This window comes from Dioscorea cayenensis, chromosome 14 (assembly GCF_009730915.1).
Source record: "Dioscorea cayenensis subsp. rotundata cultivar TDr96_F1 chromosome 14, TDr96_F1_v2_PseudoChromosome.rev07_lg8_w22 25.fasta, whole genome shotgun sequence".
Classification (NCBI taxonomy): Eukaryota; Viridiplantae; Streptophyta; class Magnoliopsida; order Dioscoreales; family Dioscoreaceae; genus Dioscorea; species Dioscorea cayenensis.
Genome location: NC_052484.1, coordinates 19,625,180 through 19,652,694, shown reverse-complemented (window position 1 = coordinate 19,652,694; position 27,515 = coordinate 19,625,180). Strand labels below are relative to the sequence as shown.

General features: G+C 36.9%; 2 protein-coding genes and 2 non-coding genes across 4 annotated transcripts; all 4 read right to left on the bottom strand.

Moving 5' to 3' along the window:
* Positions 1-5,921: 5,921 nt before the first annotated feature.
* Positions 5,922-7,808, bottom strand: LOC120275076 (beta-carotene hydroxylase 2, chloroplastic-like). Its single transcript, XM_039281566.1, has 6 exons — positions 7,150-7,808; positions 7,002-7,061; positions 6,719-6,925; positions 6,495-6,620; positions 6,351-6,407; positions 5,922-6,248 (listed from the first exon to the last, which is right to left on the bottom strand). Exons 1-6 carry the CDS (start codon positions 7,537-7,539, stop codon positions 6,147-6,149), a joined length of 942 nt encoding a protein of 313 aa, XP_039137500.1. The 5' UTR covers positions 7,540-7,808; the 3' UTR covers positions 5,922-6,146.
* Positions 7,809-12,448: 4,640 nt separating this feature from the next.
* On the bottom strand, positions 12,449-16,502 carry LOC120276502 (protein SAR DEFICIENT 4). The gene is made up of 2 exons (XM_039283259.1): positions 15,359-16,502; positions 12,449-13,275 (listed from the first exon to the last, which is right to left on the bottom strand). The coding sequence occupies exons 1-2, from the start codon at positions 16,353-16,355 to the stop codon at positions 13,268-13,270; spliced, it is 1,005 nt and encodes a 334-aa protein (XP_039139193.1). The 5' UTR covers positions 16,356-16,502; the 3' UTR covers positions 12,449-13,267.
* Positions 16,503-26,919: 10,417 nt separating this feature from the next.
* LOC120276581 lies at positions 26,920-27,015 on the bottom strand. Its single transcript, XR_005541296.1, has one exon. It is a non-coding gene; the product is annotated as a small nucleolar RNA R64/Z200 family (small nucleolar RNA).
* Positions 27,016-27,215: 200 nt separating this feature from the next.
* On the bottom strand, positions 27,216-27,303 carry LOC120276580. The gene has a single exon (XR_005541295.1). It is a non-coding gene; the product is annotated as a small nucleolar RNA Z199 (small nucleolar RNA).
* Between the last annotated feature and the right edge of the window lie 212 nt (positions 27,304-27,515).

Genomic DNA, 27,515 nt, shown 5'->3' with positions numbered 1-27,515 from the left:
TCATTCCTCGCAACTCATCTTTAAATAATTTAAAATTTTCATTTGTGTATGCTTCTTGTAGTTGCTTCTCAAAATAGCAATCAGTGATCAATGGAAAGCACGAGTTAAATGGAGCAAAATCAGCTTTGTTCTCCTTCTCAATCTTGCTTTTCAAGGCATTATCATATTGCTCAACAAACTGCTTCAGTGAAGTCGTTGGACCAACATAGCCATCAAAAAATGCATTTATACTTTCACTTCTTTGAATGGTAGACATTCCAGCCCAAAATATGCCTTTAGCATATACAGGAGCCCCACGATCCCGAATTTTGAACAAAGAATTCAACCATTCATTTTTTTCAATGTTATAGTCCGCCATCATCTTCAAATATGTGTCTTCAAACTCTTGAATATCCCTTGCTTCATACGTGATGCGTTTCAAAATCTTCTTGATTGCTTTGTATTCATTTAAACCTCCAAGCTTCTCAGGAACCTTCTTCATGATATGCCAAAGGCAAAGGCGGTGATGGGAATTTGGAAAAACCAATCTAACAGCACCTTGAATAGCCATACATTGGTCTGTAATAATTGCTTTAGGAGCCTTGCCTGACATACACTCCAGCCAAGTTTTAAAAAGCCAAACATATGTTTCTGTATCTTCCATTGACAATAAGCCGCACCCAAACAATACCGTCTGCCCATGATGATTTACACCGACAAACGGAGCAAATGGCATATCATAATTATTCGTCAAGTATGTTGTGTCAAAGGAAATTACATCACCAAAAGCTTCATAAGCAGCTATAGACCTCACATCCGCCCAAAAGACATTTCTCAAACGACCTTCCTCATCCATGTCAATCAAATGAAAAAACTTTGTGTTTCTTTGTTGCATGCGAGAGAAATATTTTCCAAGTGCCGCGGCATCTCCAACGCCAAGCCTTAACTGTCTTGCTTTCGCAATATAATTTCTACAATCTTTCTCAGTGTATGTTAAATTTTCATAACCCCCACTCTCAACCGCTAGGGAATGGAAATTTTTACTTAGACTTATCCCTACTTGGTCGTTTAATTCAAGCCTTCTTTTCACATATGCATCAATTTTTTTATTGCACTTTTGGAAACGAGCTTTTTGTGGGCTAAGTGCATGATTATGCTCCAAATTAACACTTGAAATGGTAAATCGTCCATCATTGCTAACAATGACATTAATTTTTGCCGGACAATTTACTTTGGTGGATAGCCTTGGGTTAAAGGAGTTTTTTGAAGTAGATATTCGTTTGCCGCTTCTCGCACATGCTAGTGTGTAATATTTCAATTTTCCATCATCACCTAATCTCGTGCTTTTTTTGTTGATACCAAACCCTTCATGCCGAGCATATTGGACATACAATTTATAAACTTCTTCTTCAGAATCAAACATCATACCGGCCTCTGGCACAATTTTTTCAATTAAATCTAAATCTACCGGTTTTTTTGTGGCATGTATTTCATGACTTGAACATCCAACTTCAGCATTATCTTTTTCTTGCTCAGAATACCCAAGTACCACTTCTTCCATGTTCTTGCTTTAGGTATATGTCTAAACACAAATTAGACAAACAATAAATTCATAAATAATTTGATTTTATTTATTGATTTCAGAATTTACATTAAAATAAATTTCACTCATTCTTTGGTGAAAAAGGCTGTGAAAGAAATAACTAATTGATATCTATTACAACTAATTGAAATAAATGACTAATTCATGTTCTTGGTTGTATTATATTAATTAGGGTATGCCACAAGTTACAAAATTAAATAACAACTACCACAAGAACAAAGAGATTAAAATGCATTAATTAGCAAGATCAGACAACATTAGGACCTCTTAAAATGGGATTTACAGAAAATTATATTTTTTTACATAATTAATGAGCAAGATCAGACAACAACCCTAAGATTTCACATAATATTTTTTAACAGAAAATTATGAAACTTAAAAAGGGATTTGTAAAAATTAGGACCTCTTAAAATGGGATTCTAAATATTATGTACCTTAACTAAAGAAGAGGAGAGGCAGCCACACAAATATCACCAGATCGTGGACGGGAGCTAGGAACCGAGAGGGAAGCGATTGCCGGGATCCTGGGGCACAGCAGAGAGAAAATCGGTGGTCGGGATAGCTGGCGACCAGAGATGGGAACTGAGCTAGGAGAGGGGAACAGTGGACTGGAGCTGGGAACCGAGAGGGGAGCGGCTGCCGGGATCGGGGGCACAACAGCTGGTGCAGGAGAGAGGAGAGGAGAGTGGCAGACTGGAGCCTTTGTTCGAGAGAGTGGCGACCAGACACGAGAAAGAGAGAGGAAATGGCGCGTCTCAACATTGTAGGAGAGAGAGTAGAGGTGAGCGGCGATCAGGTGGTGGGATTACTGGAGAGAGAGACACGAGAGGGAGAGAGAGAGAGCATTAAAGATTTCAAGATTTCATTTTATCTTCAATTTTAATATTTTTAAAATAAAAAAATTAAAAGTGAATTTAGAGAGAGAAGCAGCCACGTGACCTAGCCACGTCATTCGTGTGGCTGGGTCGTGTGACTGCTTCGCCCCATATAGCATTACTCATAAAAAAATGTTCAGCAGAAGGTGGCAATCAGATCTTGATGTTGATCAGGACAAAATTTTAATTAGTTTTCTAACAAATTCCTCGAAACTAGAAATTCAATTGAATAACAATTTTTGACAAACTACATTATAAATAAATAATAAAAATAATAATATAAGTTAGGAAAAAAATATTAAAAATCTCCACTTGGCGAACCTAAAGATATTTATTATAAATGTAGCAATCTAATTGTACCTTTTAGAAAGAATTGTGTGATTTATATGTCCATGAGTCATCTCCCAGGATTTGTTTGAGAGATCTATATATGAACTTAAATTTCGGAAGAAAATGAGAATGACAAGGCATAGGTAAAAATTATTTTTAAAATTTTTTTAAAAAAAAGGAAAAATAAAAGAGAAATTGATTGAAGAAATATCACTTCGTGGAGGAACATGAAACACAAACAGATATAGACAAAGTTTGCTGGCTTTCAACAATCTCCATCACCATTATCAATTGCTTACTAATTGTTTCTTCTTTTCAGCTTTAAGCTTTCCTCAACTGATTTGACATCAACAAAATCTCTTTCTTTCTTTTTTTATTATTTGTGTAAAGAATTATTGATAGCATAATAAAATTGTGACAAATTCCAAATTTTCTTTTCTCTAGGGTTGTACATGTTACATGTGAATTTATCAATTTATTCTTCTCCCTAAAGTTGTACATATTACATGTGAATTTATTCTTAGAAGTGGTTGAACTACCATAAATAATGTACTTTTATACTTACTTATTCTTTTGATAGTATTTATCATTTTTATCAATATATATATAATTTTTTTTTCAAATAAAGAATAAAGTTTTTAGTCCATGGAAGAACTCCACGGTTTGATATGTGCTAATCTATAAAATTGAAAATTTTAATGACCTAATGATATGAAAAACTCTATTTTATATATTTAAATTCATATTTTTTAAATTAATTAAGGTGCTTTTAATATATTAAGGACCTATGGGCAAGCTCATTGGTAACTACCCATATTTGTGATTAAGAGATATTAAGTTTGAAGCTCTCAGATTACAATTTATTTTCTAAGTCCATTGTAAGAGTTCTGTACGAGGAATACCTCTCATTATCCCCTCCAAAATTATATGGCGGTGAGTTTATCTTGTGGCTCTTTGAATAAACGACTTTGATTTATATATATATATATATATATATATATATATATATATATCAAAACCTCCTATTTTAACAAAAAAAAAAAAGATAAATATGTTTTCAATGCATAGGAGACAACACATCATCTCTTTGTTGGAACCAAAATAACAAAATTCTCCTTTTATTTTACACAAGATCATGAGAAATCAAAGTCAATGATCTCCAAGATCATATACCTTAAGCAAAATCCCAGAAAAATCAATATTCAAATCAAAATCATGGGTTCCATAATTTAATACGTTCATTGCTTGGCCAAGTTCAATGCCACCCCTCTCAATCTCATGAATGCATACATAAAATAAAACACAGCATCATCCTCATCACATAAATAAGAATGTCATGCAGATAAAAAAGAAGATAGAAAGATGTAGACAATACCAAGTTGCACTCCATGTGACAATAAGCCATTGGGTGTGCTTGAACCTTTGCCAATAAGTTATAGTGACCTAACCAATCCTCATGGTCCCATCTTGTATATCATAATTTGAATGGCCACTATCCATGCATTTTAATGAGCCTGAGTGTTATATTTCTCACAACACTAACAGAACTCTGATTTATCTATTCTTATCTTTTTAATGAGGTGCCTCTTGATGGGGCCTTGATGATAATAAATTCAAGAAAGGTGGTGATGTTTTCAGGTGTGAATGATGATAAGTAGACATCAAGAAACGCTACGTGTTTCTTCACTGACTCATACATGACTCACTTGAAAGATCACAAGGAAAAGAACAATGCTGTAGTTCCAATTTATATAAACATATGCAAATTAAAATAAGGGTGCTTATCTTTTTTAGGGGAACTGTAGCTCTATTTTCTTTGCTGTTGTTGTTGTTGTTTGCGTCTGCTATTTCTCTGTGTCGCGTGTTTTATTTTCTCCACATTTTTAGTTGAATTGTTATTTTGTATCTCCAATTCTTTGTAATTTTATTTTTTGGAATAAATAAATAAATCATTAATTTATTAAAAAAACATAGACATGGTAACTAATAAAAAAAACACTAGGAAAAATACCTGCAATCACTAGAACAAAGAATTCTCACGGGAGGTGAGGAAAAAAAAACAAACAAGAAGGCAGGAGGGGAAGATAGCAAGATTGTGAAAACAACCGTCTAGTGATGTAGGTTTGTCTTAGCTGTGAAAAAGAGGTGACTACTCTTGTCTATTTATTAAAATAGTTTATCTATTTTTTAAAATAAAAAAATAAAATAAAGGTTTTTTTGGTTTGGATGATCAGTTAAACTCCTCAAAATTTTTATAAAAAATATTTCAAAAAAGTTAGTCGGCTGATATAGACAAAATTAACTGAATCACTTAATTATAATGTTTTGTCTCGTATGTGAAAACTAAGCTGATATTAAAGAATGAATAGTGTATATATTAAGTATCTTGAATTCAAATCTTATTGACACATGAATTGACCAAAGAAAAACTGAAGAAAACTGGAATTCTTGTAGTGGAGGATTCAGGTTTATCTAAGTTAGTTTATAACTCAAATTTGTGTAAAGATATATTTATATATATAACATCATAATGTGCAGTATTCTGACAGCGTTTTATTGTCCTTAAAACTTCCATAATGATAAAGTTCTTCTGTTTGTCTGTACATAAAAGGCCAAATTGATTGAATCACCTAAAATTGTGTTTTAGTTGTGTCATTAATTGGTTCACACAGTGATCATTTTACACGTACCATCATGTTTTTAGTTGTGAAGAAGCCAAAGTAGACATCAAGCAAGGCGTAGTCAGCATGCTGGTAGTAACATCAGGGTTCCATCAGTGTGGTGGTGTTCAGGCTTGATGTATTTGAATGCTTTACTTTGACTTCCTTTTCTTTGAGCAAGAGTTATATATTTAATTATGCTACATGCATGTGTGCATACTCCTCTCTTATTATCTTTTACTATTAAAAAGCATCTGCTGTCTGTTAGTCATTGTTTCTGTTGTTTAGTGCCACTTTCCTTTCATTATACACACATATCTGGCTTCAAAATACAAAGAAAGAAATACAGTGCACTTGACCATATTGCCTGCCAAACTCTCTGAGTAGATACAGCACTTTGAATACTTAAATCCTTAAGACCAATCAGATGACTAACACAAGTGTGTATGTGTGTGTGAGAGAGAGAGAGGAACAAAGGGAAGAGAGCACTGAGTGCATATGCTCTTTTGATATGTCTATTAAAAGTTGTGTCAAGTCAAAACAGTGTGTGGAAAAATGCTAAACATATACATCAATCAAGCAAAGCACAAGTATATATCCACTCTTCCTCATTACACAAAACATATATAACATACACACAGCTATAAACTGTGAAAAAACAAAGTTCAAAAAAAAAAACTCTCAAGCAAGATCAAAACGTCAACTGGAATTCCCGGATGTTTTATCAACAGCATCATAAGCTTTAGTCCTCCTGTTAATCTCTTTCTCCAGCTCCTCCATCCCACCCACCTCTTCCAGCTCCTGCAAAATCACACAAACAAACCCACTTTTGTTCCATATACCAACTAGTTCGCGTTTTTTTTAAAAGTAGAAATGAAAGGCAGAGATGCAAAGTTACCCCACCTTCGGTCCCAGGAACAACCCATATGGTACTCCATTGAACTTGTCCGAGTGATGTATCTACAAAAATAAATAAAAATAAAAACAAATATTATTCAAGTTACAATGCACTATGAAATTCAAGCATAACATATAACTAAAACAAACCTTGTGTGCAGCAGCAACTCTTCGAAAATAAGGTACGTTTGCAATGGGACCCACTGGGAATCTCTTGTGCACTAGTCCATCATGTACAAACATATACGCCATCCCAAACAGAGTAATTCCCAAACCCTGTTTACAAAATAAATAGAACTATCTTAATAATAGTCCCACATCGATTAATTTAATAAATATTAATATATAAATATAAATATTTATGAGGCACTAACAGCGCCGAAACAAAGGCCGGGGACGAGGCCGCGGTTGAAGAAGCCGAAAGAGAGAAGAGAGATGGCCGGAATCGCGTTGATGATGGCGAAGACATCGTTGAGCTCGAACGGACCGTCGCGTGGGCGGTGGTGAGACTCGTGCATGTGCCACAGCGAGGCGTGCCATAGCGCGCGGTGCGCCCATCGTGCCCAGTACTCCATCCCCACCTACAAATTCAATTCAATTCAATTCGTTCACAAAATCAAGAAGAAGAGGATGTGAGATGAGAGATGGAGAACTCACTGCTGCTCCGACGGAGAGGGAGAAAGTTCCGAGCATTTCAGATAAGGGGATTTCATTGCCCTGAAATCAGAACAAAGATTTTTTTTTTTTTTAGGGATTTGGAGAAAAGAATCGATGAATCTAAGGGGAAAGAGGAATGGGTAAACACCTCCATTTGCCAGGCGAAGCGGTAGTAGACGGCGGCGACGGCCATGGATGTGAAGCCAAAGCTGGACATCACTGCGGCGACGAGGTATGTTCTTCGCTCTGATTGCTTCCTTTCCGTCCTCTCTTTGGCCCGGATTTGGCTTTCATTCAAAGTAATGATGATCTCTTTCTCTTCTTTCTCCTTCCTTTCGATTGCGCTTGTGGTTGTTGTTTTCGCACTGTCTTCTCCGACGACGAGGCAGAGAGTTGAGGGTCTGCGCCGGCGAAGAACTGGGGATCTGCATGTAAGAAGTGGGGTGAAAAACAGAACACAACCAGCGCCGGCGCCGGAACCGGCGCGGCGTAACGAACCCAGAGGAGGGACGGCGGCGGCGGAGATGCTCGCCTCCATGCCGCGCTTCGCCCACGGAGAGAAAGAAGAAAGAGATGGAAAAGAGGGACTCGGATGTGAAAATAATGAAGTTTGGAGGGACTGGAATGTAAAATTGAAGAAGTAGGAGTGTTTCAGTGATGAAGCACGAGAAATGAGTGGAAATGAGGTGCGTTTGAAAACTCACTGATGGTCCCTTCCATCTTTTATATTGCAAGGTTGCTTGCATATGCCACCGTATTTGGATTTATTTACTTTTGTGCCATTGCCCTGAACCGACACCGGTTATTTATTTATTTTTATTTTTACTTTTTTTAATTATTATGAACAATAAATAACAAATTAGTATTATTTTGATGTTTTCTTTTTAAATAAATAATAAGTGAGAAAATTATAAAAGTGATTCTTTTTATATTTTATTTTAGTTTCTAAACAATATTTGTATGACCAAAATCATAGTCTTTTCATGGACGTATTAATGTGTATTGAAAAATTTTGACGTTTTTATAATGTTTATCTTATTTATATTTTTCTGCAATTATATAAAAAAATATGAAAAATAAATCTTGAAAATTTATTTGAATTTTATAATATAATGTCAAAATCAAAGAAGATATATCTCTGCAATTACTACCTATGTAAATATGTAATGGAGAATATGCCAAAAAAAAAAAAAGATTTTCATAACTCGTTTGGGATTAAAGTAACAACAAAACAAAAAAAGTCCAAAAACTTATCATCTTTAATTCATGATTAAAAATACTCATTTTCAGTATAATTCACATAAATTAACATTTTTAAATATAGTAGGACATTAGTCTTAATCTAATCGATTTTGTTATTAATTAAATAAGGACGCAAGAATAAATTAAATATTAAGAGACAAGATTAACTATTAACTTTGACTGAGTTATTTAAAAAAATTCAAGCATGTGTTGAATATACATTAAAAATTACTTGATAGGTGCATCATGATTTGGAATAACGAAAGAAGATTAAATTAAAGTATTTTTTTAATCTGAATTATGTGGTTAGTTATAGACTCCACGTATAAATAATAAATTAATCATATTGATAAAGGTGCACAAATAGATAATCCAACATGAATAATTAATTAAATTATTTAAAAAGACAAAGTTGGGGAAGAAGACAAAGATTGATCCAGACCATTCAAGGTCACGTGAAAGCTGCATCCTCACCGTCCATTTGAGCCACTCTTTCGCCGCCGACGAATTAACCAGTAACCGGATGGAACGTGCGCCATGGTAAGGGTGAAATTGAATGAAGACTTTGTTTCCGGTGACCTCGAGTGTGTCGAAACTAGTAATGCTATATTTATGTAATATTTTTAAAAAAATTTTAAAATTATATATTTTAAAATTATCAAATATTATAAAAATATTAAACTTAAAATTTTAAAACCTTTGAAACCTCCAACTTTTAAATCCTAAATAGTAAACTAAGAGAGTAGTTTTTTTTTAATATTTTTTAACAAGGAGAAAAATTAAGAAACAAAAAATATTAAATTAAAATATATTTGGTCTAATGATACTGATTTTATTGTATAATGTGTTTTATGGGACTTTTATTGCTAAAGATTTGAAACAAATCGAATATAATAATTTCTGAAAAATTTTCATCAAATCGGATATAATGGTGTCAACCAAATGATCAATATTCTACTCTAGCACATGGCAGGTGCACTTTATAAAAAAATTAAAAAATTAAAAAATTGACATTGATACTCACATGAATACGGACTTGATAATCATTTCAAATATCTAATTATTATCTAAATACATTGTTACTCTATAGAAATACATATATATATATATACACTTATAATTTTTTTTATTTGAAATGGTTTTTTATTGATTGATTAATATATATCTTATTTGAGATTTAAAATTAAAAACTTGTCTAAAATGAACTGGGGCTGCACTAAATCAAGTGCACATGGAACTCGTTGGTTTTTAAAAACCCAATTATTAGTTGTAAGATACCAATCTCAACTTTTATGGAGTTGAATGTTTTTTTCAAAGTTAACTGCTGAAAGCGGCTTTTTAAAATAAATGTTTTAAATGTTATTTAAAGTCAATAACCATCACATTTGAAAAAATAAATATGCCTTTTACTTTCCATTCTTGAGAAATAGTGAAATTACAGAAACTCATGAAAATTTATATTTTATTTTAATTAAATAAATAATAAAATAAACTATGGAACTCTGAATTAAGAGCCTGAAACTCATGAACATTTCATGAAGATTAAAAAGACAAGTTTTGGGCAACGAGTGGAACGATTTGTGCAATAAGCATGGAAAGATAATTTATTAAAAGTAAAAAATTGTGAGAATTAATTAATGAAATTAATTTTATTGTCTATTAAAAAGAATTTATAAAAAATAATAATTTAATGAGAATAAACACTATTTTTGTTAGTTTGAATTAAAAATAAAATATTGGGAAAAGTACTTATTCCAACTTATTCCAATTCACATATTTGTTCATGAATAAACATTATTTTCCGCCCTTAGAGACCTAACTATTTAAACAAATATATTTAAGAATTATTTAACAAATATTATATTAATAGATACTTATTATTATGATTTATAAAAGTAAAAAGATTATCTTGATCAAATACAATTTTTTTCTCCTCACTCAAAATTTAGAAAAATTCCCCCATAATTTCATACTTTATTCTCTAAAAATAATTTTTACTATATGTGTCTTTATTGTACAGTACACGAGTATAAGTTTTAGAATTAATGTAACATAAATTACTTTTTTTTTTTATTTATGAAATGCGAATAACATATTAAAAATGTGCACATACTTAAAATTAATTCTCAACACATTTATATTTTCATGACTCCTGAACTGAGATTTAAATCTATCTTCTGAATAAATTACCAAATATCTTATACAAAAAATTTAGTTCCAATAAACTAAAGGATTATTGGTAAATTATAATACACTAAAATTATCTTTATTATAAATTAGGCTCTTCAAATTTAAGTAAGATATTTGAAAACTTCAAACATGGAAAAAAAAGAAAAAGAAAGAAGGGCATAAATGTAATTAAGTGGGAGAATGAAGGGCGAAAAAGAAAGAAGAGGGAGCACAAGAAAGACACCCCAAGTGTCAAGAGATGGAGAGGCGTGTAATTTTGGGCCATATTAGTGTGTAAAATGGGGAAAAGAAAAACAAAGAATGAAGTGAAGACGTACAAAATAGAAACAAAGTGATCGGATGAGTTTGATCTCTGGGGTGGTATGATTGGATGAGTTGATCTTCGGCGTGGGCCGTGGAGGGCCCTGTTTCTCCGAGCGGTGCTCAAATGCCACACGTTTCCTTCTCTTTGCTTCCCACTGCCGTCCCACTCATCTTCTCAACCATTTTATTTTTCTTTTTTTTTTAATTCATATTATTGGGGCACAAATAGGGATGGCAATAAGACGGGTCAGGGCACGCTTTTACTATTCCGGCCCCGCTCATAGTTACAAATAAATAACTAAAATTCTTAAAAATATTTTTAAAATAGATTTTTTTTATAAAATGTATATTTATAAAAACAAACTCATAAAAAATTTATTAATTTTTTTTAAAAAAATTATATAATATTTATAATAAATTAAATTATTAGTGTGATGAGGGTAAAAAAAAAAAATCAAATCCGCCTTGCCCCACCCAAAGCCACTCTGTGAGGAGCGAATTGGATCAGAAACCATGGGTCAATTCAGTTTTTGTCATTCTTAGACACAAAACATAATAATGCTATAAATTAAATTAAGATTTCTCTTTTTATCATTTTAATCACTCAAAGTATAACTGTATAAATAGTGTTGCCATTGATTACCATAATGATTGATTTCTCGGCTTTTATCTTTATTTTTGTCTCTATTCTTTTTTATTAATTAACGCAATCTTTATTTTTGTCTCTATTTTATTTTATTAATAAATATAAACAAAGCCAGGATCATGCAAAGATAATAAGTTAATATTTTAATTCACTAATATCAACAAATCAAAAAATTGTCAATTGTTTTTATTAAATTATAATATTATTTTATTTAAAATTTAGTAAAATAAAGCATTTTGAACATGCTAAATTACAGAGATTTATTTAGTGCGGGTAATGCGCACGATCAGACAACTATCCCATGCTAAGAAATAGATCATTAAAATTTTAAATTAAAAAATATATATATGTAAATCATTGTGATAAACGTTAATAACAAATATTAACATCTATCAAAATAATCATTGGACAATGAGTTTTACTAATTAAGACTAATTTAAATTTGTGGGACCAAATTAACAGTACTAATAATGTTCAACAAGATCAAGCGCACTTCCAACAAAACCTAACTTATGGGACACCTGGAAATCAATGAGAATGTGGAACCCGGAAACTAATGATGTTACAAGTCAAACAAACAACACGTAATTCTAACTTAGTGCTCAGCATGAACTGGTGCAATTTCTCTTAGTGGAACAAACAGGGGAAGAAGAAAAATAAAGGTTAAAAAGTCACAGGTCAGCATCTAATTGTTAGTTATCTAAAAGTCATCCATATGCCATATCACTCTCCCATGCACCTTGTTGTTATATTTTAATTTGTTTAGCTATACAAATAGATAGGCATACTCATGCCATTCTTTCCCCTTAGTGTGTAATTGGTCTCTTTCATGAATCATCAATCAGTTGCAGTCTGAAACTAAGACAGTTAGTCAAGAAAGGGTTGATGAGAAACTGGCCGGCAAACATTGCTTTTTAGCTTGGAAATCTCTGCTTTTGTTTACCAAAAAGAAATGGAGGGTTGACTCCCCTGCCACATTAGATTATTGGTACCAAATCAACAACAGTATTTTCCGGAAATTTTGGGATAATTATATTGGCAATAAATTAGCTGTATTAAATGCTGAAAAATTACCAGAATATAAACAAATTCATGTACAAAAAGTAGTTTTCAAAAAACAAAAATGGTTACAAGTAGTGGATTACACACAATTATTGTAAGCACAAATAAAACAAGAGAGATGAGGTTCTTGATAAACTACTGGACTCCCAAACCCTGCAGGAGACTCCGATCTTGATGTTGCTCAGAAGTAGCTGTTCCTGATGTCTTTCTAGGAAGACCTGAGATACCAAACGGTGTCTTCCGCCTACCTAGATCTTTTTTTTTTCCTCATTTTTTTACTTCTTTTTGCTGTATTCCGTTTCTCCTCACCCCCGGTGAGAGTAGTTTCCTATTTTGTACTGTCTTTTCCTATTCAATAAATATGTGATTTATCCACATTATTTCAAAAATAATAATAATAATAATAAACTACTGGACTCTAAGTTGGGCCATTCTCACCCAAAGAAAGCCTAAGTGGTGATAGGTAGGTTTTAACCAATTTTGGTTCATGTTCTTTCAGATAATACACTGCAATCCAACAACTCTATTCTTTACATAGGAATAAATTCAGTCTGTCATTTTATCAACAATAAAAGTACATTATTATCATAGCTACAGGTCTTACATTATTATATACCAGGTTGATAAATATCTTACATTATTATGAGAGTTGGTAGCTGAGCACAAATGAAAAACTAAGAGAGCAAATAAAAACCTGCAGAAAAACCTTAAAATCCAAAACCCATCTCTTGGCTAGCTTCCAGAAGCCACTGGGGATTGATTATTTGATAGTTTAATTACCAGTATGAATATATTGTTTGACCAAATGCCAGATTGCGGGGTTTCAAGTACCTGTTAGAAATATGAATTGGATAATGATAAAAGGTTAGTTTTTTTTATTCAAATCGAGTATCGGGGGAAAAATTATACAATGGAAAGAAACCAAAGAAGGAAATTTAATCCTGGTAAACTAGCAAACATTTGACATGCTAAAATACAGGGAACATATTCAAATTGGAGGTCAATGTATACATTCTACAATCATCCAAATTGCGGTATTAGAAAATTCATTGGTTACAAACAGGATTGAAGCAGCGCAAGTCATAATTTAGTCGGGGTTGAGCAAACAGCTCTGATGTGAGAGTGTATTCTATTTTTTTTTATTCTTCATATTCTGCATTGCTTAGATTGTGCTTATTTCCTAACTTTTACCTCAATCCAGTTATTACCTTCACGTCAATTGATTATTTGATCAAAGGGAGGTAAATTTATTTTTGAGGACAACAATCTTTCTCCTTTTCCTTTTGGCAACATTTAGGCGATACTCAAACCAAAAACTTTAACTTTAAACAACGTGTTGCTTATGCGGCACTACCAATTGTTGACCCAAATGACTGATATAATAGGCAAAATCAAGCAGCCAAGTGGGTAGGTGGTGAACTAAAGGAGGAAAACGATGTGTAAGGAAGGATATCCCCCAACTTTTGCCTAAAAATTGTAAGACCAAGCTATGCCATGGGTTGTGGCCTAATGCACTTCCACTTGTCTAATAGAAAAGAAAAAAGCAATTTTATTAAAATTAGCAAGAGAATTAAAATGAAACTTGGACTAAGAATATGCTGACAAGAGTAAGAGGTGTTTGTCTGTGTCCAATCATTTTGAGGCTGATGACTGATGTTAATAATCTAACTAATTTAGAAATTGTTGCTAGCTAGACCATCAAGTGTTATTCATGAAAAGTTACTCAAAAAAGATAAGATTGACCCTCCAAGTCTTTCCATTGACCATCAATGACTTGGCCATTACCTCATTGATGCTTGAAACATACAGGCACAACCTCTTCAGTTCTTATCAAGATAGCTTAGACCACTTTACATGCATAGTAATACATTACCTTTTTCGGCATTCAATAAGTTAACGCCCAAGACCCCTAGACCATATCCTTCACTTATGAATGGATCACTTACATGGAAAATTTAACAGTTAACCTCATTCCCTCCAACCTATTCCCCAAGTTTATCATGCTGATGCCCCCATAGCCACTTAGTATCCAAATTCCAACCTCATTGGCATATATCAAGTATTCATCCTAATGCTTTTTTGGGATTAATAGACTCATGCTAGTATTCCTTATACGAAGGCTCATAAAGAGAACTACACCAACCCTGCTGGTCCCTGTCAATTTGATCTGGGACAACCATCATTTAACACACCAACTCATCAAGCTCAAGAAAATATTACCAGATTTCTTTAAGAATTCAAAAAGCTCAAGCTTGAGCATGGTGACTATAAACAAGATTAGCACCACAGTGGATTCTAACAATAAGACTGTACCAACTTATACAGTAGGGATCTAAATCAAACAAGATTAGGAACAAACCAAGAAAATTTGATCTTGCTAGATAAAATAAAAACACAAGGCCTTACGCTAAATATAATTAACCACAAAATAGCTGAGTCAAGATAACAAGTGATACAGTTGTTCCAAGGAAAGAACACCAACTCTATCAATAATCATCAGACGCATCTACTTGGCCCTGCTCTCTCGTTGGCCATTACAAGCAAACAGTCATATAATAACCGTCGCCGATAGAATAATGGTGATAAAAACATCCGAAGATCACTGTTCCCTATTTACCATTGGTATCTCTAAAAGATAATGAACGATAGTACAATTATTCTCAATGGATTAACAGTGCGCCAACAAGGTTTCCAAATTCAAGATTCAACCTTTGGAAAACTCATGAGTAAATCAAGAGTAACAGCACCACTCAATATGAATGGTCTAACAGAGGACACGAAACAAGCAAGCAAGCAAGAAGCTTCAACAGTAATAAGGTCAACACTAGCATTCCAGTAAAAAGAGTAAGCAAAACAATTGAAACGAAAAGAAAGAAACAAATGCAAAGAATTAGAAAAGAATCAGAGTACTAACTTGCGATGTATGTCTGATAGGCAAGCTGCGCGGCAAGGAGATCAACCACCGCCGCCCCCACCGACTTGAACACCGTCACCTCGTCCTCGTCCCTCCTCCCTTCCTTCACCCCACCGAGCAACTCCACCAAAGTCCCAGCCACATCGCTGGGCGCCATTACCCCTCTCTCGAAAGCACCCACCAGCTCCCCAGCCTCCTCCAATGCCACATCGAAGTCAACAAACACCCTCCCCCTCACCATAGCTGCATCGTCACACTCTTTCATGGCCGGTGAGAACGATCCGACAAGGTCCAGATGTGCCCCAGGCTTCAGCAGCTCTCCTCTGATCAGCGGCGTCATCGAACTAGTCGCGCAGCTAACAATATCTCCAAGTCCGACCACCTCATCGAGATCCTCAGCGTGGTCGAAGACCACGCCGTGATCGAATTCACGACGGAGTTCCAGCACGAGATCACGGGATTTATCGGGATTGCGGTTCCAGATAATGACGCGGTTGATAGATGGACGGGAGAAGAGATGAGCGCGGACGAGGTAAGGAGCAAGGAAGCCGGCACCGGCAAGGACGAGGACGGAGGAGGTGGGGCGGGAGAGGTGGAGGGAGGCAAGAGCGGAAACAGCGGAGGTGCGGAGAAGCGTGAGAGGCGTTGCATCGAGGGAGACAAGGGGGACACCGGTGGAGGAGGAGAAGAGGAGAAAGGAGGCTTGGACGCCGGGGAGGCGAAGGTGGGAGTTGAGAGGGAAACAGGTGACGAGCTTGACGCCGATGAAGGGAAGGGAGGGATGGGAGGACCAGGAGGGCATGAGGAGGAGGGTGGAGGAGGAGGAGGGGTCGATGGTGTGGGAATGGCGAGGAGGGGTGTGAATGGAGAGGGAGAGGGATGGGAGGGAGGAGCGGAGATGGGGGATGAGCGCGCGGAGAGGGAGGATCGAGCGCACGGTGGCGCCGTCGAGGAAAACGCACGTAGGGGCGTGGTTGATGCCGGGCGTTGCCGCCATTAGATGTGAATGTTGAAGTTCTTGACTGGAGTCAACCGCGCTTTTTCACTTGTGATAAGTTGGAGAAAAAATTACAAATTTTCTGCGTAATTAGCTACCCAATTTCTAGGATTAAAAATTAAAAAGCTAAACCAACGCCTTTGGGTCAATTAATATTAGGTCACCCAAAATCAAATTTCATGTCCTACATAAAATAAAGGTAAGTCTTGCTCCCCACACATGCACGTCCTTGAGATTGTGATACTTATAGCATTTCCAAAAAAAATAAAATAAAATAAAATTAGAAAGAAAATTTTAAATATCAACCAAGACATAACCTAGTGGGTTCCTACCTTGCTTGTGCTTGGGATGTCTCGAGTTCGAAACCTCTCAAGCGGATGTCTCGAGTTCGAAACCTCTCAAGCACAATATAAAATTAATAAAAAAAATACCTGTCGTCAATTTGTTAAAATTTTTTTTTTAATTATTTAAAATTTGGTTTTTTTTTATAAATTTCGTACTAAAAAAAATTCATAGACGAGGACTTGGATGTTGCTCTAGTCAAGCTCTAGAATAGTAATGTTTGATAATCTTTGGTTCAATTTAAAATAATATTGGAATACAAAATATATATTTAGTATTAACTATTTAATAAAAACTTATAAAATATAAAATATTATTTTTTAACTTATTTTCATATTTAATATATTTATATAATTTTTAATAAACTATATTTAACTATATATATATATATATATATATATATATATATATATTAAATAAAAATAATCTTAAAAAATTAATATAAATTTTATAAATTTTAAATTACTAAAATTAATTTTTACAGATCTACAAGTGATTTAATTATTTAAATAAAAGTAGAAATTGCCAAAAAAACCCTCTAAGTTTGTAAAATTGCCAAAAATACCCCGTTAGTTTTGCAATCCCTAAAAACCCCTTCTTTTAAACAATATGTTTTTCAAACCCCCAAAGCCTGTAACGGATGTGAACGGAGTGAGTTTTAAATTTTATGGACGAAAATGCCCTTGCATGGGGAGTCGTGGCTGCATCCATCTCGGCAGTTTGAAAAGAAGTGGGGTGGGTTTCCGTAGGGTAACCCCAAGAGACGAATTTCTTGGAGCCATTTACTTGCTTTTTCTCAACTCGCGTCATTAGCTTTTCTATTTCCGAAGCTGTCTCTGAAGTTGTCTCTACTGGCGAAGGCTCTATAATTGGCATTTCATCAGCTTTTCCCTTTCCACCGGTATCTCGAATAAGAAGTCCCCATGCACTAGTTGGCATTTCATCGATTCGCGATCTAAGGTATTGAGTATGGTTTTATGTTAAGCTGCTACATTACAAAGAAAGATTTTTTTCGGTTTTGTTTTGTGCTCCAGTTTTTGTTGGAAGATATTGAAGTCTGCAGGGGGATTTCTCGGCTGGGGTTTTGTTAGTCTTGCATGGAGATTTCTCGGCTAGGGTTTTGTTTTTGTTTTTGCATTTTCAGTATGTATACACTATCGAAATAGTTTTTTTCGATTGTTATGATTTGTGTAATATTTATAATGTACATTTCCCTTCGTTTGATATGGTTGCGATTTTACAAATGAGGGTTGACGTTTAAGAAATGAGATGTTACAGCTTTTAAAAATTTGTTGTCTCTGCTTTAAGTATTCCCTGCTCTGCTTTAAAAATGGGTCTCTGTTTAACATTTGATATCTCCGTTTAATAACCCGAGAGGTTACCGTTTAAAACCTTATATTTCCGCTTAAACTTTTGTTAATCTGCATGTTGAATGTGTTGTTATTATGCTGCAGCTTGTGATTATGGCGATCAACCCTAGTTAATGGGCGATGCTATTTGACACCGGTTGTGGAGACCTTAGTCGAATTGAAAGATAACATGACCCCTCGACTATTGGGAGATTATTCGAAGGACACCGTTTAGCGGCGTTCATCGAGATGGAAGCTATATACCAAGAGAGGGCCCTTCTTGATTCTCTTTTCGCAGAAGGTACGATGGTCGCACCAATAAATTCGAGGGATCGGGGAAAGCCTGCTTGAGTTTCGAGCCCTCGGGATGTGGCCCTCGTTCTTGAGTGCTGCGTTGCGATGGTGGCGCGATGCGTCTTTCGAAGAAGAAGACCGGTCGGCTTCGAAGGGGCGGTATTTATCAAAAACCCTACGAGAGATCTGAGACTCCATCAAGAGCACTCCCAGTGCGACTTGTTCGACGGAGGGAGAAGAAGATAATTTTGTCAAACTCCCCGATGGTGTAACTCATGGAGTGCAGATCCTCTTCCCAAATACGTCATGCTCGGGTTCGAATCGGATCGTTGATTATGTCGATGATCTACCGACCCATGGGGGCGATACGGCGTAGGCAGCGAGCGACACAAGTGGCTTATGGAGGATATTCCCCAAGCTGACCGCCCGAGTCGCAGAGATAGATCTTGTCGGGAAAGAAGACCCAGACAGAGGTACATTAAGGGTTGCTAGGGTCACGCTTAACGTCCCTGGTTTTACTGAGTGACCGTAACGGGGAAGAAAAATTCGCTTCAAGAAGATCCCAAGGATGCTGCGTACTACGTGAAAGTACTTACGGAAGCAAGCGACGGTAGAAACCAGCTTGTCATCACTCGATGGGAAAGAGGTAATAAATCATGGACAATGTTTAACATAAGTATTTAATGTTTAAAGATATTATTTAGTGTTTAACTGTAGTATTTACCATTTAAAATATATTCATACTGGTTTAAATATTTTGTTCTCCGTTTAAATATATTCTATAACCTTTAAATATATAACCAATCTGTTTTAATATAGTTTTCTGAGTTTTAAAATGAGTCGATTTAGTTGACATTGTTTGGTTTACATATGTTAGTTTCTTGAAATGGTTCCGTCGAATCTTTGAAGAAGAAATATTTATTAGGGGTCGACCGAGCGGATGGATGCTATTGCTCCGGAACCAGCTAGCTCGAAGGCGAGGATGAGAGGCGGCCCTCATCGTGTGCGCTCGACGCAGTTCTCCTACTTCCAGTCCACCACGCGCACGCAATCCTCGGCCAGGGAGAAGCCCTCCACCACCTGGCAGATTGCGACAACCCTCTACCACGACAGCAGCGAGTCTCCCGATTGTGGCGGCCTACCACAGGCCATGCGCGACCCCTCCGGCAGTGGCAGTGACCGGCGACATTAGCGAAGATGTCGCGCAACTCTTATGCATGCGTGCGAGATATTAATGACCGAGTTTCCTCGGCTTTATCGCTCGTGTTGAGGGACTGGAGGGACGTTTCACGACCGAGCTGCGCCATCCCTCCAAAGACTGAAGCACCCGAGGGACGAGCGAGGCGTCGGATTTAACGGCAGCGACGTCATCGGGAAAGGTCATCCCCAGACGGCCACATTCGAAGAGACTTGAGAAGAAGATGAGAACAATACTGCCTCTGTCTCCACGCGTGGGTGACGATAAAACAATAGCAACACCATCGGCGGTGATCTTTATTACTAAAGTGCGTCGATCGTTGATGACATGGCCATGACGGTGGAGGACATCGTCGATGATGTGGCCGTTGCCGCGATTGAGAAGGTCGTTAACTCTCTTCTTAATGAATCGATAGACCCGGTGGAACCGGTTGCCGAGATTTGGGCATCAAAGATGGACACAATCTTTGCAGATCAAGAACAAGCTAAGGGTGTGTCTCGATGATCTTTGCTCGTCGTGGCCACGGTTGAGAAGATCGTTGAATCTGTTGCCATGGCCGTGGCCGTGGCCGGCGATGTCGCAGCGGCGGGGCACGATCCCACCAGCAAATACAACCATGTAAGGATGTGTCCGCGGTTGATGTTATCGCCGTCGTCCCGCGTCGAGCAGAGGCGCGATCCCGCAACAAGAACAACCATGTAAGGATGTGTCCGCGAGTTGATGTTGTCGCGATCGTCCTCGCGTCGAAGGAAGATCTTTGCTTTGGTCTTGTCTGCCGTGAAGGTGCAGCAGCGATGCCCGTGAAGACCCCGACCCGAAGCAGCGAGAGAGATGATCAAGGCCCGACCAACGATGGGACGAGACGGCTCGAAAAGCTTTTTATTCCCAAAAATGGGTTGGCTTGTCTCGTCTTAACAAAATATGAGCGAGGGAGTTGATGAGGATCTTCCTCAATCGCTCTCATGGACGGGTAAGTCTTAAGTTTTTATGATAGTGTTTAAAAGTTTTTTTATTATAGTGTTGAGCGATTTTCTAATGGTGTTTAATGTCTTTATGTTATCATTTAAGTTTTTCTACTTAACGTTTAATTATATATAATATCATTTAACAATTGATAATATCATTTAAACATTCTAGATATAGTTTTTATTATATATGTTATCGTTTAACCTTAGCATCGTCGTAGTGGAAAAAAATGACCATTGTCCCAGACCTACACTGAGACAAATTGTATGCACGCTTTCATATCGATTATACAAAAGTTCTTTGAGCGAAAGAGCCATATCCTTACAAGAAGCGCCTCCCAGTCACCGGATCGCTTGCGCTTTTTTATGTCAAAGCGAGGACGACGCTTACATGAAACAATTATGGCTATAGGTCGGGGATCTTTCGTCATGAACCTACCGAATTTGAAATTGTCGTCCTCCAGATAATCATGAATGGCCACTTCCATGTTGTTGTCCTCGATAATGATAAACAAGAATCTGAGCGTTATTCTTCATGTCCGGGAGTGCGATAAAGACAGCGTTGGACATGGTAAGTTCTTTAATTACGTCCGATTAATAGTGGTTGGTATTTAATCGGTATTCTAATCTCAACTTGCATATCTCGACAGCGGAATCTATTCGACAATTGTGTCGATATGGAGTTCGGCGATCGGCGACGACGAAAGTACCCACCGTGCACGACATGGAAACCCCACGCGAAACAGGGAGGCGTCGATTGCGCCGTCTACGTCATGCGGTTTATCGAGCGATTACTTTGGGGTGAGAAGTTACGCTACCGTGAGGCAGGGCGTTCCTTACCCTCGGATTAAGATATGTTACCCGCATACTTAAGGAGGGAGGCGGTAGGCGTCTGTGACGAAAGGGGGTCGTCATGGCAGCGTTAAATTTTGTTTTGAAGAACATGTCCCTGTATATCTCAATATTAATTTTTGTTTTTCGAGTGTAAACACGGACAAATTCAATTCATTGTTTTTTTGTTTTCGAAGAACATGACTTGTATATCTCAATGTAAATTTTTGTTTGTTTTTCAATTGTAAGGTAGGTTAAATTCCATTCAGTTTCATTTCATTGTTTAATTTACGTTGTAATTGTGTACATTTCCGTTTCATTGTTTAAATATACCATATATCGTTTAAACATCAGTGGAAATATTTCAAATTACAGTGTATCCGTTTAAAATAACAATGTCTCTGTTTAAATACATTCAATTCGTTGTAAAGAGGACATCAAACGCTTGCGACTCGATCCTCTTTCGTCTGAGCCGCCCAGGCTACCTTCTCGTCGCAGCGGTCATGAAGCGAAGCTCACGATTTCGATCCGAAGCTCAGCCATCGTCGGGTATGGGGGAATATAGCTTCTTTATGCGCCCTGATTTGTAATTGTCGACGGTGAAGTACCCGCTAATAAATCGATATCGTTGGTGTACATCTGCGTTATTGCGCGTATAGCGTGTTTGGAAGGGATACCATAAACTTGCCATACGCCGACATGAACAAGTTTTGATGGCGAGATCTACGGAGTTCTGTCATGACTGGTCGATCGGCCCGTAGCGATCGTCGACCTGACGACCAACACGAAGATTTCATTTTCGTCCTCGACAATGATCTCTACCTTGAATGTATGTCCGGGCATAAGTAGGTCTCTCGTTTGCTCGCTTGCTTTCACGCATGGGTTACATAACATGCACATCAACTTGAACTTGGCAAATAAGGTTAAACAAAGGCAGTTGATGGTTAAATAATTCAGTAAACATGTTTTAAACATTATTGTAAATACTTAAACGAAAAGGATTAATATTTAAAAAGTCGAGACAAGTGTAATTAAACAAAGATTGAGAATGTTTAAATGGTAACACTAAATGTTAAGTGTAAAACCCAGACATTCGCGAGACCTTATGGAGTCGACCATTTTACGTCGCGTGAAATGGCGAGGCTTCCTTGATCCAAGCATTGAGCGACTCCGCGACGTTTGAATACATCTCACCCTCAGCGATCACCTCCGAGCAGATAATTCGACCAATGTGTTATATCCGATTTATTAATCGACCAGGTGATGAGCTCGGGTGATGTGGTCGCAGGTTCATTCGCGGTGTCGTAGAAATCTTTAGCCGTGGATGCCCAGCGCGATGCGGAAGCATATGGACCGACGACTCATCCCTCGATGCCTTCCCAAGTCGATATTGGGTTTCATAAAATTGGCCTCCAGTGTCGAAGGCAGGTATGCATGTGGCGAAGAAGGGAAGACTCTCGCGATTGCGCTCACAAGACCCTTGGACCGTCCGGCACGAAGTTAATTATCTCATGATAATCTCCGTCCTCGTATAAAAGCATCGCCCTAACTTAGATATGAACCAAGTCGATTGGCGTCGGTCTGGCGTTGTCGACTATCACAGAAGACGTGGAAAAACATTGTTTCCATCTTTCCACCGTGGCACCCGATGAGTGTACCCGATATTTTTCCAAGAAAAGTGGGTACCGTCGATAGCGTTCCACGATCGCTCGATGTTTTTCGTTCTTTATGAATTTGAAGTCGAAAATTCCTTTTGATTGCGTGATTTAGATACGTCCACGAAATGTTAGACAGCGTCAGCGTTGTCGATATCAACGACGACACTTGGAATGATCGGCGAGGAAGGAATACATCCACGCGTCCGGATGCGCCATGGGGATGAGCAGGAGCACTCGCATGATCCGAATTCCTGCCACACTTGATCGAATGAAAAGATCGATATGTTAAGCGGAGAATATAATGTTTAAGTGATAATGACAATATTTAAAGCGTTAAATTAAATACTTAGCGGTTAATTAATAACGTAAGCGACTAGTACGAGATGTTAACTAGTAGCGGATATATTTAAACACTAATGACCCCAGACATGCGGAGCAATTAAAAGAGAAGGAACTTCTGACGAGTAAAACTCGTTTTCGTTAGAGATTCGACGATGGCGCATTTTACATCTCGACGACAAGATCAAGCTGCATGCACATTTGAAGATGGAGTCTGGCGTGACACATCCATCTGGAAGTCGACATCGTTTTCTATTGAGCAAACTCGTTTTTATATCCATCGGGTGTGATGAACTTAACCCTCATGAGAGAAACTTGAGGACCTCATCAGCTCGCATGTCTCAGTAGCTACCGACTCCCGAAAGTGCGAGGGTAGTGAGCATTAGCACTCTTCCCTCACTCGTTGAATCTAGCGATAACACAAAAACTCTCCATAATATATCGGCGAAAGAGCCAGATCGTCTAAATCGAGATGAAATGAAGAGCAAAAATAAGCCGAAGAAGAAGAAGAAGAAGATGTAAACAATGAACAACGATCGGATAAGCGAACAAAAAGTGCATATATATATCATTTTGTCGCGATGAAAGCCAAAAAAAGTGCATAGAGGTTAGACTCACGTGATGTGATTGGGCGGTATTTTTCCCTCCATCCCAAAGGGCAAAAAGGAAAAAAATATATGCCATTGTCGCGATGAAAGGCGTATTATCACGCTCGACGTGAGTGCTCTGTTTAAGCGTCGGGCTTTTTATGTTTTAAACGGATACATATAATGTTAACATAACGATTACAAGTTTAAATAACGACTATATCATTTAAATAATACGTAAACCGTTTAAATATAGTGATTAAACTGTTTAAAATATATGTTATTGTTTAAATTGAATGCTTTTCAGCTGACGTCAGCGTTGAAGATGGGTACCTCACGGGTCACTTTGTTTAAACATCTTTACGTATTTTTCTTAAACTCAGTTGTCGTTGTTTAAAAGAGTAACTTGGTATTGTTTAACTTTTTCTATTGTTTCTGATGAGCGTTCTTTTGTTTCCCACATTGTTTTTACTAGGCGCTTTGTTTAAATTTCGAAGTTCACATTCGAATAAAGCTTGTTTCGTTTTATTTATAAAAACATTTACAACATTTACTACGTCTTCTCGGACTTTGGACACTCAGCGACTCGACCCTCGTAGAAGCGAAACAGAGTATGTCATGCGTTCGAGATGCTCACGCGGTTTGCGTAACATGCGCATCAACTTGAACCTGCGCTACGTCTGACATTAAAAAAAGTTTAAACAAACACATTCATGAAAAGCCGGGAAAAGCGTCTATTAATCGATGTGTCGTGAGTGCGACTTAGCGAAGATCGATAGTTAAACACATAGCGTAATAGTTGTACAGCTAGCGTAATGTTTTTTTAAAGCGGTAACAAAAAGTTTCAGTGAAAAATATCAACTCCGATCTTAAAAGATGTTTCACGATCTCCCTCCTCTAGAGAATCCTCATGATCGCACAATAAGTGAAATCTTTTTTTCTTACCCAAGTCGAAATGCCAGCAATTGCTTGCCGTCGTCCAGCGTTGGAGAATCCCTCTGCGTTCGAGGCGATTATACGAGTATTTCGACTTGGGCAAAGAAAAAGATAGTTTAACTTGTTGTGTGATTCTGTCGATGATTCTCGAGATAAGGAAGATCACGAGGGCATCCTTTCGAGATAGAGTTGATCTTGACTTTCAGTCGACTCAGTGAATATCATCTGCGGGAGAGCGAGATGGCGAGGAGGAGGAGGATGATGATGATGAGGGGACGAGCGGTGGTTGTCTATGGGAAGGGTTCTTCCTTGTTGTTATAGTGCGAAGTCGCTGGCGGTGACTCTTCATATCAGAAAAAAAGTTAAGCAGTGATGGACCGAAAGCGATGGCGATGACAACGAGCGGTTGTTCGGATATTTATGTTCACGATGCAGTAAGAATTAATCCGTCGATTAATTCTTATCTGCGGGATCTGCATCTTCTTGCGCACTTGCTGCTGACAATTCGGATCAGAATGAAAAAGATCGACTTTGTTTCTGTGAGAGACTTTTAAAAATTTACTGCGTTAATATGAATAGTTATACATGTAAAGATAAAAGGTTAAAGCGAGAGATGACTATTATTAAACATATTGGTAATATATTTAAGCGGGTAATAGCAGAATGAGTTAAACAATATTGAAAAATATCTGAATAGATAACCATAAATTAGAAGAACATTACAGATGAAATGAACTTATTTTTCAGACCGGAGCGACAGATGGCGCATGCTGCGTCTCGACGATAAAATTGACTCTGATTTCGTTTTGAAGATGAAGTACACTTGACCCAGATCAGATGAAAAATCGAAACTTCATTTTACTGTTGGAGAAAGCCGATTTATATATTTCGGGTTATGATAAACTTCGCTCAGAGCTACCATGAATGAGTCGCCATAATAAACACGTGCGGAATGGTCGAGTGATATGACGAAAAGATTCTCATCGTATTCACGAGCAAGCGAGAACTAAAAAGTCGAACAACTCGGGAGAAATGAGGAGAACAACGAGATGTAATGCAACTCCTAGGCGATTGTCTATCGGAAACCAGGAAAAAGCCTCGAAAAGGTTGAGCATGATGTGATTTGGCGACTTTCTTTCTCACTATTTTTCAGTCAAAAATTGGATTTCACGACGTGAGCCGATTTGAAGTGAGCAGATTGTAAAAAGTAAGAGGGGGTTTTTGGAAAATTTTGAAAATTACGATGGGTAAACAGTAATTTTCCCTAAATAAAATGAAGAAATAAAAAAAAGGATGCACCATACATCAGAGCAGAGCATGTAAGGAGCAGAATTTATCAATGACCCTTTCGCCAGAACCAAAAAATTTCTCTGATCACAGAACTGATTCCATAATAATTATTATAGAACTGAAATATGACTCAACCTAATCGGTTAAATTGCCTCAATTTAATAATTTCTAAAGTAAAGAGCATGAATCGTTTAAGACAATTACTAATATATTTCTAAATTATAAAATAAAAAAAATTAAATTGATAGATCTGGTTAAAAATGAACAACTTCAGTGATAGTTACTAACCGAGTCTACCGGATAAACCCTTACGTTTGTATAACGACCAGACACCTTTGGTTTATACTTAAAGGTTCATTACGTAGATGTTGTCTTGGATTTAAATGCATCATTAATCTAATCATTTTTGTTGAACCATTGGACACATCTTTTTATTTCTTTTATTTCTTTCTTACGTAGATCTCATTACTTGTTTTCCAGAAATTAAAATTTTTGAAGGTAGCTCCAGAGAATTTCTTTTTTTTTTGGACAAGAATCTTCAAGAGAAGCTGATACAACCATACTTCAACAACCACCTGAAGCTTTCTGGTCTAATACTTGGTTTATTGACCAAGATGATGTATCCATCCTAAGATTTCATCAAAATATTAAAAAAAATAATAATAATACAATTGAAAATTTTGCCAAGAGAACTACATTGTGATTGAGATCTCAGACTTCCTGTCAATATGAATATATTTAAAACATGAATCAAGATATTGCTAAAATAACAAATTTGGCTCAGAAAGAATGAAATCTCTTCTCATTGATCCATGGATCTCTGAAGTCTGACATGCGAATAAACGATTTCATCACTTCATCACAGCAGCAAAACTCCCAAAAACAAACAAAAAGGTGAAGATGAATGGGATCAGAAATTGTAATCGAATTTTATCAGTCACTGAACAATCAGAAACACGGACCAATTCGTTTCCATCGTCATATCCCACACATCCACAAAGCAAACTTCTTTCAAATCCAAGAGAAATCAAAACAAATTTTTTTAAAAAAAAAAATTTGGATCGACGAAGGGATCATCAGAGACTTAAATACTACGAATCATGCATCGTGTTAAAGACACGAATCATATTGTTGCAGTATTTTCCTCATCATTTGAATACTAATTCTGTGAAAAAAGATAAAGGAAAGAGAAAGAACCAGCGACCGAGAACAAACGAGAAACAGCATCGCGAGACGACGAAAAGAGAGACGCCGGATTTGATACATCGAGGCCCTTTCGCCGCCGTTTTATAGGGAAACCAGCGCTTGCAAACCCTAACTCTCGCCTGTAAACCCGATAACCCGGCAAAATGATGGGATCCGACCCGCAAG

Excerpts from the sequence above, each read along its gene's own strand:
- LOC120275076 (XM_039281566.1), bottom strand. The coding sequence starts at position 7,539 with ATGGAGGCGAGCATCTCCGCCGCCGCCGTCCCTCCTCTGGGTTCGTTA. Across the intron at positions 6,621-6,718 it reads CCGGCCTTTGTTTCGGCGCT|GGTTTGGGAATTACTCTGTT; the intron begins GTTAGTGCCTCA and ends TTTTGTAAACAG. Across the intron at positions 6,408-6,494 it reads GAGTTGCTGCTGCACACAAG|ATACATCACTCGGACAAGTT; the intron begins GTTTGTTTTAGT and ends TTATTTTTGTAG.
- LOC120276502 (XM_039283259.1), bottom strand. The coding sequence starts at position 16,355 with ATGGCGGCAACGCCCGGCATCAACCACGCCCCTACGTGCGTTTTCCTC.